Raw genomic sequence first — 13965 nt, forward strand, 5'->3', positions numbered from 1 at the left:
CGCGGCTTCTTAAGAACAGTTATGGATTAATAGAATGTTAACTGGGTAAAAAACTGGCTGGATGAGAGTGATGTTGAATGGAGTTATCTCCAGCTGGGGTTGGGCACTGAGGAATAGAGTGCATGACTCCTGTAAATGATAGTTGAGCCTGCCAAGTCATTTGGTTTTACAGGTGAATTGGGAAACATACCTGGACCTCGTAATGATACAGAGGGCATCTGTGTCCCTCACCACAGCTCGGATATTTGCTCTGTCAGCTCCTGCAGTGTTAACAGGAGCTCAGGCAGCTCTGGAGGTACTGTAGGAAAGCAGAGCAGCACTGAGGTGTATATATAGGAAGTCTGGATTTCCTGTGGCCAGGATTTCTGACTCTGCTGCAGATCTGTTATGCCACCTCAGGCAGATCTCTCTATTCCCCTGAATGTTTCTTTTCTCTCTTATTTATTTCTGTCATACTGCCAGGAGGGAACTGCATCGAGCCCTCTGTTGTACAGCACCAGGTTGTACAAGCAGCTGGGGTGTCCCAGCACATTCATCACACCTATAATGATAGGAAGGAGAGCACCCATCAGAAATATTTCCTTACCTTTTAGTTATTAGTACATTTTCTTTCTATTTTTTCTTTTCATTTTTTACTTGCTTGAAGAGGGAAAATAAGTCAGCTATCTTTTATTCCTTTTACAGCAAATGACTCCTGAGAGGTCTGGAAATGTGTTTCCTGCAATTACTCCATGCACAGAGGGGCCATGCTGGCTCATTTATACACCCACATACCACAGCTCAAACTTATCATTAGCTTGGCCTACGTCTTTTGTTTGTAGGGATAGGCATATGAAAGTACAACAGGAATAGGGCTAGGGAAAAGAAGAGGGGAAGAGGAGGCATTGCTGCCTGAAAATTGCTATCTCAGTGGTTTTATTTGTTGCATATGCAAAGCAGTATTTTTATTCATTTTATTGTTTACCAGCAATGCAAGAACTGACGTGGACTCAGATGCACTGTGGCCTGGGTGGCTGCTTACGCCACTCAGATGAGGTTGGTTTATGGCCTTTGGCTGGCAGAGGAAGGGAGAAGGGTATGCAAGGGATTTTCCTATTGTTCAAGAGTAAGAGTGTACCCCGGAGAAAGGAACATGAAGTAGACACTGGGCCAGCCCTCTCCTCCTCACCAGCCTTGTCCCTGGTCACTTTTGCTTCTGGGAATCTCTTCCAGCAGGAGCTGCTGTGTGCTGGGACTGATGGCTGCAGGGTGACAGGCAGGAGGAGAAGGTGGGGGACGTGCTGCTGTGTGATTTACATGCCCTCAGCAGGGGTTGTCCTTGGCCAAGTGCATCAGGGTGTTTGTGTGAGAGCTGAAATGCAGTCAAGGCTGGTTAGATCAGCATAAGGCTAATTTTAAATCCCAGATCCGCTGCCAGTCTTGTTCTGCATAGCTCCAGCCCTCCTGCTCCCTTTCATCTTGCCGCAGCTTCATTTTCCCCTTTCAGAGTTGTCCCCCTATTGCTCAGTGCAATTCCTGGGTGACTGGTTTTTTGTCCCTAAGCCTATTAGTGTGTTTGCAGCTCGTGTCCTGAAACTGTTTGCCCTTGTCAGATCTGTCCCTCTCACACAGCCAACTACAGAGTCTGGCAGCTCTAGGCCTCCTGCCAACACTTGCGTGGTGCTGTGGTCTCTCATGCAAAAAGCCACTCTTGTCTGTAGTGGTACAGGCTGACAGATGTTTTCACTTCTGCTTTTGCCCCACCCGGCTGTCCTGGAGACACAAAAAGCACACTGCCTTTTGGCAGATGGGAGAGATGTCTGCTGAGATCTACCAAAAGTCACACAAAAACTGTGGAATGAAGATATTAGTGCCATGTTTATTCCATCCCTGCCTCCCTCTGCAGTTTGAGATGCTGCAGGGGGCAGCCATTCCTGGTATGTCCGATCTTCATAATATCATCCAGCTTTCTTCTGTTCTGGCTCTTCCTTCTGTTGAAGGCTGTGTAAGAAAGCCTGGGGTTTCAGGGTTAGCAAGCAGCTCTGGGGAGCTGGGACTATTTATCACTGTCCACATGGCTGCCCCAGAGCTTGAACTCAGTCGCTTAGTAAGAGACTCTGACAATTTTAGTTGAAGGAAAAAACCCAAACTCCGAACATCCACTAACTAAAAGAGCTGTAATGACTTGTGTCTCCTGTGATTACAAGAGGACATAGAACACACCCCAAAGAGCAGGGATTCAGTGTTGTTCCAGAATCATTGCCACAACTCACGCTGTTTAAGTAATTCAAAGGCAGTTCGTTACCCAAAACCTTTGGTCTAGTGAATAGAGGTGAGGTATTTTGGATTCTTTTTCTGATATGTTAGATAGGATCTACTACATAGACACATTTTTGTATTACTGTCTTTGACCAAAAAATTTCTGCCCAGAAAATCACCTTCATGATGTTGGGGTTTTTTGTTTGTTTTTGGTTTGTTTTATTGTTTTTTTGGAAGCTTCACCATGGTAAGAAAATTAATAACAGTGGTCTGTGTGCAATGCCATGGATTATTTAAGGTTCTAATGCCCATTCAAAGCTGTTGGTTAATTGAACATCACAGAGTTATAGGTCTGAGCTGCCAAATGTAAACAGGGTAATAGTTTATATTTATTTCACAAGATGAAATTCTGATCATCACTCATGTTTATTGACTGAATATCTCAGGGCTTTTGTACTAATGACATTTACTTGCACGAAAAGGATGTATTTAGCAGATGTCTTGGCAGCATTGAATTGTATCAGGTCCATTGCTCTTTGCTGGTCTTTATTCTTTAAAGTGGGAGACAAACGATGCTTAAACCTTTGAATCAAGGAACAGTTTTCAGAAGTGCTTAAATGATTTAAGAGTGTGGTTCACTCTGGCTTCTAGTCAAACTTTGTGCTCTTTAATCTTCTGAAGTTCTTTCTTTCCCTCCTCCACGGGTTTGCTGAATCTGTGTCTCCTTAGCACTAACAGGGCCCCTGTAACTCATGTGTGAGTGGTGTCCAGCCTCCAGTACACTGCCTCGTCAGCCTGGTACAGGAGGAGATCAGTGTCTGCAGCTTACAGTGGGGAGTTAAGGCACTAGGGAGATGGAGTGAGTTGCCCCAAGCCACAAAGGGATTTTGAAGCATGGATACCCAAGTCCTACGCTGAACCCTGAGCCTGATTGCTCGGCTTCTCTACAGCTTGGGGTGCTGAGCGTTCCCTGCCAGGCTTTGCTAAGGGCTTAGGCTCTTCCTGACGTGGTCTGCTTGTCCACACGTGCAAGTACTTGCCAAAACTGCTGAGGTTTTGCTGTAAACTGAAGTGTTGGAATCGAAACCTCCCAGGACAGCACTCTGATGAATTACTCTGTGTAAATCTTGCTGAGAAAAGCAAGATAAGGAGCAGGCAGAGGAAAAGGCATTTAAGTACAGTGTCCCGCATGTATCATTTGTTATTTCCCTTATGATGTCTGACAGTGGAAGAGCATACAAAGTATAAATTTGCTGGTGTTGGGCTCTTTCCCCAGGTAGCCCTTCCATTAATGGTGTCATAAGCTTGTATTTGGTGAGCTTTGGACCACCTCTGTGGTATACATATAGGGCTCACCTGTAGGGTTTGGGACCTCTGAGCATGGATGGGGATTATAGGGGATTTAAGCAAGCAAAGATGTGAGCATGAAAAGATGCTACTTTGAATTTTCTTAAGATGTTACTTCTTTGGAATAGACTGATGGCTTGTCTTTGGAACAGCTGTAGCCTTGCATTTAGGAGAAGTGGGGTTTCTGGGGTGAATGCCCTTTTGGGGCACAGTGGAAGCCTCAGCATTGGCCTAGGTTTTATGCCTGGTATTTTCTTTCTATAAACACTGTCTCTCTGCAGCCACTGCAGTTTGTGCTGTGAGGAGGTTTCCCATGGGGAAAAGGACTGGAGGGTGCATAGGAACATTTTTTTCAAATGAAAGCTTTTTCAAAAATGTTTAGAAAGAAATAATTCTGAGAGTTAGTTATTTCTTGGAAGTTTTTAACAATGAGGACAGTGTTCAGTATTTTGGCTGTTGGGCGTTTCTTTTTTTTCCTCCCCTAAGATATTGTTTGCTGCTGCTGCTGTTTCTTTCTCTTTCTGTTGCTGGGTCCCTGGTTGTCCACAGTGTGTTGTGTGGGCTTAACAATGCTGTGTGTCTCAGGGATCATGTGTTTCAGTTATCTGGTCTGCACCAATTGAACAGCTGTAGTCATCTGGCAGGTTGTGTTCCTGAAATGAAAAATACAGTTGTATTTTTTTTTTTTTTTGTTTATTTTCAAACCTTAATGGCAGTCAACACTGTATATCTACCACATTCTAATTATGGAGAGTAGCAAAACCAATAAACCCCTAAAGTGTATATATATATATACTTACATGTATAATTTTTTTTGTTGTTAAGGAAAATATTCTTACTGTCTTGAAATGTTTTAGAATACCTTTTATCTATTTTACGTTGCTTTATTTCAGATGATCTAATTTACTCTCCACAAATGATCAGGGAGCACTTGCATGCCAAATGTCAGCCCATCAGGTGAGTTGGTGGTGTCTCTGTTAAAATGGATTTGAGAAAGGAAAAAAACACCATACAGGCAGAGGAGGAGGGGAGAGAAAAAAGTGAGAAAGAACAGAACGAGCACCAGTGTCAGGGAAGAAGAAGATATAGATGCTCCAGGCTAGACAGGAGCACCTACTTGCAGCATGTGGAGGACTCATACAGGAGCTGGTGGATGTTCCCCTGGTATCAGTACAGACTGTGTGGGATGGAGGGGCTGAGGGCAACCTTGCTGAGAAGGACTTGGCAGATGAAAAACTGAATATGACCCAGCAATGTACTCTTGCAGCCCAGGAAGGCAGTCCTGTCCTGGGCTGCATCAAAAGAAGTGTGGCCAGATGAAGGAGGTGATTTTGGCCCTCTTCTCTTACAAAATCCCACCTGGAGTTCTGCATCCAGATCTGGAGTCCTCTGTCCAGGAGAGACATGGACCTGTTGGAGTGGGCCCAGAGAAGGGACACAAAAATGATCTGGGGACACCTTTTCTATGAAGACAGGCTGAGGGATTTTGGCCTGTTCAGCCTGAAGAAGAGAAGGCTCTGGGCAGACCTTACTGCAGCCTTTCAATACCTAAAGGGCTTATAAGGAAGATGAGAGTAGACTACTTTAGGGCATGTTATGATTACAGGAGTATTAGTATTTTTAATTATTTCTATTATCATTACAGGATTATCTTACCCCAGTAGGACAGGGACAAATGGTTTGAAACTAAAAGCGGATAGATGCAGACTAGATAAAAGGAAAAAGTTTTTGGTGATGAGGGTGCTAAAACACTGGAAGAAGTTGCTCAGAGAGGCAGTGGATGCCCCATTCCTGGAAACATTCAGTCAGGGTCTGGTTGGATGGAGCTCTGAGCAACCTAGTCTAGTTGAAGATGTCCTGTCTTATTGCAGGATGTTGAACTAGATGATCTTTCAAGTCCCCTTCTGACCCAAATCATTCTATGATTCTATGACAGCTTCTAACTGCTGTGCTGCTTGGGGTGAGGGGTAGAGTCTTGAGAAAAGCAGTGAAGTTGAACATGAGAGAGGGGAGAGGAAAGGTGATATTTTAACGTTTGTGGTTTTGTTTCTCTTTACCTGCATCTATTTTACTTTGCAATAAGTAATTTTCATCAAGGGATGTCTGTTTTGCCTGCTTTGCCTGCAACAGTAATTGATAAGCAATCTTCCTGTCTTTATCTCAACCCACAAGCTTTCTCATTCCTATTCTTACTATTTTTTCCATATTATTATTATTTCCATTTTTCCATTTTCCTGCTGAGAGGAGAGAGCGAGTGAGAGCCTGGGAAGGGCATTTGGCTCTTAGCCAAGGCTAACCCACCACAGTGAGCAGGAGGTTTAACGTCAAACTTAGCTGGTCTCGCACTTGAACAGTGCTGGGCACTGCAGCTGCAGCTAAGCTGCCTCATTTAAATGACCAGTGTAGCAGCATGAGTCTCAGAGGTGGCTTCACATCTCCACCTGCTTGGGTGTCCAGCATGCTAAGAGGATTTTTAGTGAGAGCAGCCTGCCTCTTCAGCCTTTTCCTCTTCACCACTAATACAAAGTACTTCCAGAAATGTCTGAGTCTGCTCACTGTTCCTTATGGTATCCTATCCTGTATGTGCAGACATTGTATTTCTTCCAGGGGTCTTAAGCTTGATGCAGAGGGGAGACTTGCGGGCTTTTGCAAATAGGAGAGAGGACCTTGCTGGCTTAGTTGAAGTTAGAAGGGATGCATCTCTAAACTAGGTATTTTGGTAAGATGTTGTCTTTGATATAAAGGGGGTAGAAGCTGCCCTTGGTTACTTTGAAAGGGGAGTTGGGTTCCATAAAACATTGCTTATCTCAAGAGATCAAATCAAACAAAATAATGAGGTTGTTAAAAAAAGAGAAAAATTGTTAGAAGAATATATCTTGAGTTTAATTTCTCTTTTGACCTTTACACTTTGTTTGGCAGGAATAGGAGATCCACAGTGTGGTTGTGAGGGCACATAAAAATGCTTTCACCTTCATACGCTTTCCTGTGTGCTAAGACATTGGCTCCTCCATTGTTCCTCTTTCACAGCTAAAGTAATCACCACCCACCTTCCTTTTGAGTTTTTCCTCTCAGCCTTTCCACTTTTTCTCCTGTATGACCCTTTGGTATGCAGAATAAAAAATAATGCTGGAGGAAAACTGAGAACATTACAGAAGTTGAAGAGCAAGAAATGACAGAGCTTAAATGAAGTGAACACAGGTCTGTCTCAAGATGGAGGAAAATACCTTCGCGAGTCCCTTGTGGAGAAAAAAATCTCCAAGTCAGATAATTAGGGAGTATTTTGCTTCAGGGTCCTACATAGAACTTTGATTAAATTAGCAGACCTAAAAATAATAGAGCTGGAGGAGCTGCTCACTTCACATCAAGGACTCTTGCACTGTCCTGCAAGAGCTAAATGCTGTGATTGGTGAATTTTTAGTGGGAGCTGGCAATGCTGTTACATCATTACATGAATCATGTTCTCTGAACTTCCTACTGTGCCTTCCAGCTGTGGCCCTGCAGGCAGGAGAAAGTAGCTATGCACGTGATCCATATCCAAATGGGCATATTTTTTTCCTGGTGAACTATATTGATTTTGTAAATATGCACTCAGTTAATTCAGTGTGCAAATTCTGAAGATGTTTATTTAGCTGACTGCGTCCTTGTTGCTAACGTTTGCAGTATGGATTGTGCTAGGAATTGGGTGACTTTTGATTTTGTATGTAAACTATACATTAGGACCATTGTAGGCCAAGTCTTTATTTTCTGCATGTTTCTCTGTTTTCCTAATGAAGAGTACTGATTTATTTGCTACACTGCATTAATTCCCCAGACATCAGTTCCCTGACTCAGACTCGTGAATGGCTTCTAAGTTTGGTTTAGATGCCTGTGCCTGGCAGCATGGCAGGTCTGGTTGTTCCTTGGTTGTCAGGAGTTTGGTGGATGCTGAACTCTGACCACAGCACTTGAAGTGACCAGATAGTTGCAAGCACCCCAAGTGTGTGAAAATTTGCTTGCCAAGTACTGCAGGTGCTTTTGCAAGCCCTTAACACCTAGCACATATCTTTGTTTTGTGAAGACAAAGATTAATACAAAGAGGTTAAAAGAAAAATCAAACCAAACCCAGCAAAAACTAAGATTTGTATCTGGTTAAAAGAGAGAAAGAGCATAGCTGTTCAGATAACCAAGTGTAGTCAGCAATCTCATTTACTGGGGTTAATTTTGCCTATAGTAGTGTTTGTGCCATTGGCAAAGTGACAGTTCTGTCACCAGAAACAGTTTTTGCTGAGTTCTCACCTGGGAGTGGGTGGGAGTCCAGAGGTACCAGATGTGTGAGAGCAGGAAGGGCTGAAGCAGTTCCAAACTCAGCATTTAGGCGTTCCCATGCTCTTCTGGAAAGGATGCTGTGCTTTTTAATGCTGTGGGATTAGCACATCATGAAGAGAGTAATTTGTGTGTTTGTGATTCTTTATTTGGTTTGGATTTTAAAAATTCTTTAATGCTTGCAAAATATAAAGAGGTGTACAAGTTGAGTAGCACTGAAATTGAGCTGAGTGTTGTAATGTGTTTGGGAAGGATACCTGAAGTCACTCAGTGGATGTACATATTCTGCTGCAGCCCTGAGTGCTGAATCCCATCTCGGCAGGGCTCAGTTCATCAAAGTGGCATTCATCTCATCTGTCTCTAGCTGTCTAAAATTAAAGCATCTAGACCAGAAAGTGCTTCAGTCCAGCTATTCTGTGTGCCTATTTTAGGGTGGATAAGTCATGCTCAGATGAAGTGTGTCTGCACTGACTGCAGGGTACATAGAGAACTAGTTTGGGTGCTGTATCTGAGTTCAGCCCTGAAGCAGCCCCACAGTCCAGGAGAGCTCGCAGCCTCATGGTATCATTTAAGACAGCAGTTGTGCTGATAAAGTTTCCACTCAGAACAGCACACGGGAACCTCCTTTTCCCCCTAAGCTTTCCTGGAATCAGGCTTCCAGCTCTTACCAGATGTCCCCTTCTGGCTCCAGCTGTGTCATCTAGGATGTCACTACCCATCAGTGCTTTCCAGAGCCGGTGACAATCCCACGGAGATCTGACAGCAGGGCAGTCTGCAGGAAGCTGAATCTATCAATGTATTATAAACAATTTGCAGCTTTTGGGTTGATCTGTCCTGATAGATTCTACCCAAAGCAAACCCAGAAGCACTTGCACAAATGCTTCTACCAGCAGAGTGACAGCAGCAACCCCTGGACAATAACTCCGGAATGTCTTGCTGCAGTTTCAACCGAGGACACAGGGAATCTCAGCCTGGGTTCCATCCCCTGGACCGTGCAGTTCTCTAGCTTGTGTCTCATCTCAAGCCTGCAGTGATGTTCAAGCACTGCTGTCTCTCAGCTGTGCATGTGATAGAGTGTTGACCTTGACACATTGTGCCAAGCTGAGTAAGGTGAACCATGAGGGAATGTGGTGTGTTTTGAGGGCAGGTGTAATGGATACCAAGGAGCACTTCGGACAGGGTAGCACTGAGAAGGACTGTGTCTCTCAGAGGCAGAGAGCACATACAAATAGCAAAGAGGTAGTTACACCAGGGGGGTTTGACAACAAATTAGTTTTCTGTAGGTGTTAGCAGATGATTTCTGTGCTTGCATGTATTCCTGCAGAGCCATTCTGTTTTCTCAGCCTTTACAGTCACAGATGTGGTGAGGTTATAAACAGGGTAATCTTGCTCATTCTTAATTCAGAATTCGGACTCTTCCTCGCTCCATTAAATCTCACATTTAACTTTTTTTGGAAGAGTTTTAGTCATAGGAACAGTGTTGGGGACAGAAATGGTACATTTAGTTCTGCTGAATGGATAGGGTATTAGATTGACAGTCTCTGTCAGTGTTTAATTGCAGATTAATAGGAGGTAATATGTCATTATGGCAGCTCAGTAGTGCAAGTTTTGGAGCTGCACACAAAGTCCAGGCTTTCATTTCTTGTTAGAGGAGGCTACTGTGACCCACTTTGCACAATTTCCTCTCTGTTCTCTTGTGACAGAGAATAGGAATATTTACAGTTCAGGTACTTAATGACTCCAGGAATATGATGCAAAGAGCAAAGGTATAATTTAAAGGGTATGAAGAGATAGGGAAGAACTGATACAATACAGGAATGACATAATTCCAACAATATGCTATAAGGAATGACGTATCTATGAAAAGCTTTATGCTGTGAAATGAGCAACTTTCTGCACAACATCTGCCAGCAGATACAAAGGTATTATTTGTGTCCAAAATTAGTAGATCTATTCAGCTTTACTAACCACACCATGAAGTCAAGGGAGGGACTATATTCATGGGGTGGAAAGTGAGAGCATTCCATAAATGGGTTATTGAAGTAACATTCCCAGTTATTGCCTAGTTGAGCCTCTAACAGCCAGTATTTTAATACTTCATGTCTTGCAGCAGATGCCTTATGCTGAGCAGGTTGATTTGAAGCTATTCTTACTGAGGACCACCTTGAGACATTTACTTCCCTAAAAAGTACTTTACACTATAAGCAGTCCTCCTTATGTCTGCAGAAAAAAAATAATGCTATTTGGGAATGGAATAGATTGTGTTTTGGCCCTAGGGAAGGAGCTGAATAACATGTTAGAAAGGACTTAATCACTTTAAGATGTAATAGATCTCCTTCAATTTGTCTTTCCTTGTAAGATAGCCTGTCAGTGTTGCTGTACAGGTACCAGGCACCTCCTCAAGAGTCACTTATTCTTGAACTCCGCAACTGACAGTCCTGCTTGTGCAGACTGTGCAGTGTGGAGTGTCATAAAGTAGAATGGATTTTTTTTTTTTTTTGGTGGGATAGGGAAAAGGTTCCTGTGTAGCAAAAGGCAGAGGAGGTCTTTATCTCTTCCTGTCTGACTGGAGTCATATGGAGAAAGTGTTAACCATCCCAGAATGAAAGATATGGCTTGGAAATATCTGTGGCAAGCACAGGACTGCTTTTTCTGTGACAGGTTTCAAGGCACCAGTTGTAATGCTAGTTAAAGGAGAAGAGGGAGCCTGCAGGTGAGGGGTTGTAGATGTGTGTGACAGATCTGCTGGGAATTTTGTCTCATGCTGTAGGAAGTATGGCTACCACCATGTTTGCTTGTGATGCACCATTTGTTTATGCTCCCGACACTGACATTTTACCTATTTAACTATTTTGCATGTCCAAGTTGTTCTCTGCTGCTGTAAAATTGGGAACTGGCAGAGCTTAGCAAAACTTTACTTGGAGCATAGCAAGTCTGTTGCTGAAGCTGCTGACCCAGATGGGCCAGGGATGCTTCTGTATATAAACAACATGTCTCTTAATAACCTGATGTAGTTTGGCCTTGAAGGCCCTTGCATGTGAGAATGTTTTGGACATGTGAAGTTCTGTGTGTTCCTGTGCAAAGAGCAACCCTACGATGCCCAAACCTCTGTGTCAGAGTAGCAGCCCAGAGAGAGCATTGCTGCAGCTGCTATTGCTCCCAATTCCTTACAGATAAGAGAGGATGCAGCTGCCAAGTTTGGGCAGTGGGGTAGCCAGGCTCTTCCTCCTCTCCCTGTTGGCCTGTGTGTCCGAATCACATCTGGGGAAAGAATCATGAGCAAGGCACCAGGGCTGAATGCAGTGCCACCATCTGGGAGCAGAGATGCATCCTGCAGGGTCCATATGTGCTTCTTTGGGTCTAGCTGAGCTGGAAAGGAGGTGGCTGTGCACAGCCACCTGGCAAAGGTTGCTGCCTCCCTGACCTGTGGACAGAGCAGTGTGTGTGTGTGAGTACTTCCCTATCTCCTCCAGGCAGTCAGGTTGCCTAGCTCAGGTCAATGATTTGTGTTGTTTCATATTAGCACTAATAATTTTTTTTTCCTAAGTGTAAATATGTGGTTTTGACAAAAAGCAGCTCTTCAGGCAACACTGTTGGGAGCACCCAGGAAGGAGTTGCAGTGAGTACCTGAAAGGTGTGAAACTCTTTTAAAGGTACACAGGGATCTAGGAAAAAAAGTCTCTGATGGCCTCAGATTCATAAGCCTCTGCCCTTTGCTCAGGGCTTACTTGACAGCAATGGGTGAACAAAATATTAATGGTTTACTGGTAGAAGAGAAATTCTTAGACATAATAAATGTATGTAGCTAATACCACAGAAAGACCAGGCTGCTTCAGAAGAGCGGTAAGGTCCTAATAATGCCTTTGTTTAAAAGGACTGAGACGCTCTCTCACGTCTAGAACTGAGGAAAGTATTTATCATTAGTACCATGCTGCCAGATTTAGTAGTGTGAAAATAATGCAAACACTCATCTGTAATGCAAATGTTGATGTCTGATTAATATAGAAAATAACACAAGCAATTAATCCACAAGGGAGTAGTTCATTATAAATCTAAATTAGATCATCAAAGGGTAAGCCACACACAAATAAAACTACCCTATAACATGATTAATTATTGAAATTCCAGTAAAAAAGGCATCTTTAACAATAGAGTCCTTGGAAGACATGTCATGTGGTTCATCAAGATTCTGGACTGGGTTATTTTACAATTCAAAAATTGATTAGCTTCATTATACATATGATGGGGACATTTATTCCATCTGAGATAGCATTCTGTTTTAGTAACAGATCACAGTCTTAGTACTAAATTGACTCATTTCTGATTTGTGTACACCCAATTTTTGCTATAGTACATCGTTTGCTTCGGTAACTCAGGAGATACCTGCTTGCATTTTTTTTCAGGGATAAGCATAGCCTTTACATAAATAAGAATGTTTGTACCTGCATATGATCTTAATCACTCATATCTTAATCACAGATAAAATGTTAGAGGAAAGGCTGTCCTTCTGGTCAGGTCATAGAGATTTCTCAAAAATTAGTCTCTCTTCTTGTCTCTCAGAAAAATTTTCAGGTGACCGTGAGCAGATAACTTTATCTTTGCTGTGCTTTGTTCTCTACCTTGGTTTTGAATGTTTCAGCTTAGTGATGTATAACATGAAATTATTTAAATGGTCTTCATTTCAAGTAATGCTAGGAATCTACCCTTGTAAAGTCTTGGTCACTTTTTAAAAGCTCAATTAAAGATGTTATTCTTTTCTAGCAAAGTAGAGCTTGCTGCTATTCAAATGCTGTTAAATGTTCAAGTGACTTCTACTTCGAAGATACACAGTATTTTAGCACTGTTTTGTAGCATTAAGGGCTAGGATCGTAATCTGCATCTTTCCAGAGGTTAAATTTTACATTTTCCTATTATTAGAGACCTACTTAGAAACTTGGCTGTTTCCCCCCCTTTCTATTCAAACTAGACTCAGTGTGCTTTACCACAGCAGTTTAAGTGCATTTTGCATGGCATCATGGTGGTGTGCTGAACACCCTGCAGAACTGGCCTTGTGAGACACCTTGCTCCTTATGCAAGGCCAGTTGGAGTTTAGATGCCAAAATTGGCCAGATAGAAACTTCCTAACACAGTTTGAGTGTTAGAAAACAGGCGTTCTTTATTGCAGAGCGTTATCACTCAGACGGTCCTTCCTCTAACTGAGTGCCCTGAATGTTGGCTAAGCAGAGATTTTATCATGTATACTGATTACATATTCATTAACTATTCCAGCTTACTTGATGTATGTAGATTACTTTATTTTACATGGTCACACCCCTTATTGGAAGTTCTTATATAGTTCTTTGGCATTCTCTTGACTTCTGTTTTATCAGTCTCATCTACTTTTCTCTATTTGATAAGAGTAAAATGTTGCTTTGTTCTACTGCGCTTATGAAGCCCCCCCTTTTCTTGAGACGAAGTTCCTTGTGGGAACTAGTCTCTTAATATCTGTTTTTCTTTTTATACCATAATACGTTACAACAAGCAAGCTAAAACACACATAGCAATTATTGTGGTGACAGTTATAAACTGATGTTTTAACCAAGTCCAGCTGGGTGTAAACCATGAAGAAAGTTTGCTCCAGATTTCTTCAGATCCCCAGGAGATGTTGTCTGGAGCTGTGTGTTGTAAAATCTAGGTTTGTTTCCAGATTTCCTGGATATCTATAGACACTCTACCACTTTGACAGCAAAACAAGACTTAAACGTCTTGGATTTTTTGATTACCTGAAGGGATTTGGCCCTTTTAGTTCTGGCACAATGTTACCTGTGATTTTACTCTGCCCAGTTTAAATGCAGTCAAAGCTGTCAGTAGGAGTTGGAAAGGTCCCCTCCACTTTGACTGGAGCAGAGAGGTTCTCCAGTCTTTTAAGTAGACCCAATCTTCCGTTGGAACTCATGTGCTTGTATGTCCAATCCTGTCAGTTTGGAGATCACCACTGCTTGCTGTAAATCCCATGAAGTTTTATGAAGAGAAATGAGGTAATTATTTAAGTAGACACCTCCTTTTAGGTGTGTGTCTCCTGGAGTGTGTGGTATGTGG

General features: G+C 42.6%; 1 protein-coding gene across 21 annotated transcripts in view; it reads left to right on the forward strand.

Annotated features, from left to right (window-relative positions):
* Nucleotides 1-13965, forward strand: part of TSPAN4 (tetraspanin 4) — a 411890-nt gene that overhangs the window by 117839 nt on the left and 280086 nt on the right. For 6 of the 21 annotated variants that reach the window (XM_053944935.1, XM_053944938.1, XM_053944936.1 and 3 more), the window contains one exon: nucleotides 4479-4542. The exons of the other annotated variants lie outside the window; for them this stretch is intronic. In XM_053944935.1, the coding sequence (XP_053800910.1) occupies nucleotides 4521-4542 (22 nt within the window). In that variant the 5' untranslated portion in view covers nucleotides 4479-4520. The remainder of the gene's footprint in view (nucleotides 1-4478; nucleotides 4543-13965) is intronic. 21 annotated transcript variants of the gene reach the window in all.

The sequence above is a fragment of the Vidua chalybeata genome, chromosome 6, assembly GCF_026979565.1.
Source record: "Vidua chalybeata isolate OUT-0048 chromosome 6, bVidCha1 merged haplotype, whole genome shotgun sequence".
Classification (NCBI taxonomy): domain Eukaryota; kingdom Metazoa; phylum Chordata; class Aves; order Passeriformes; family Viduidae; genus Vidua; species Vidua chalybeata.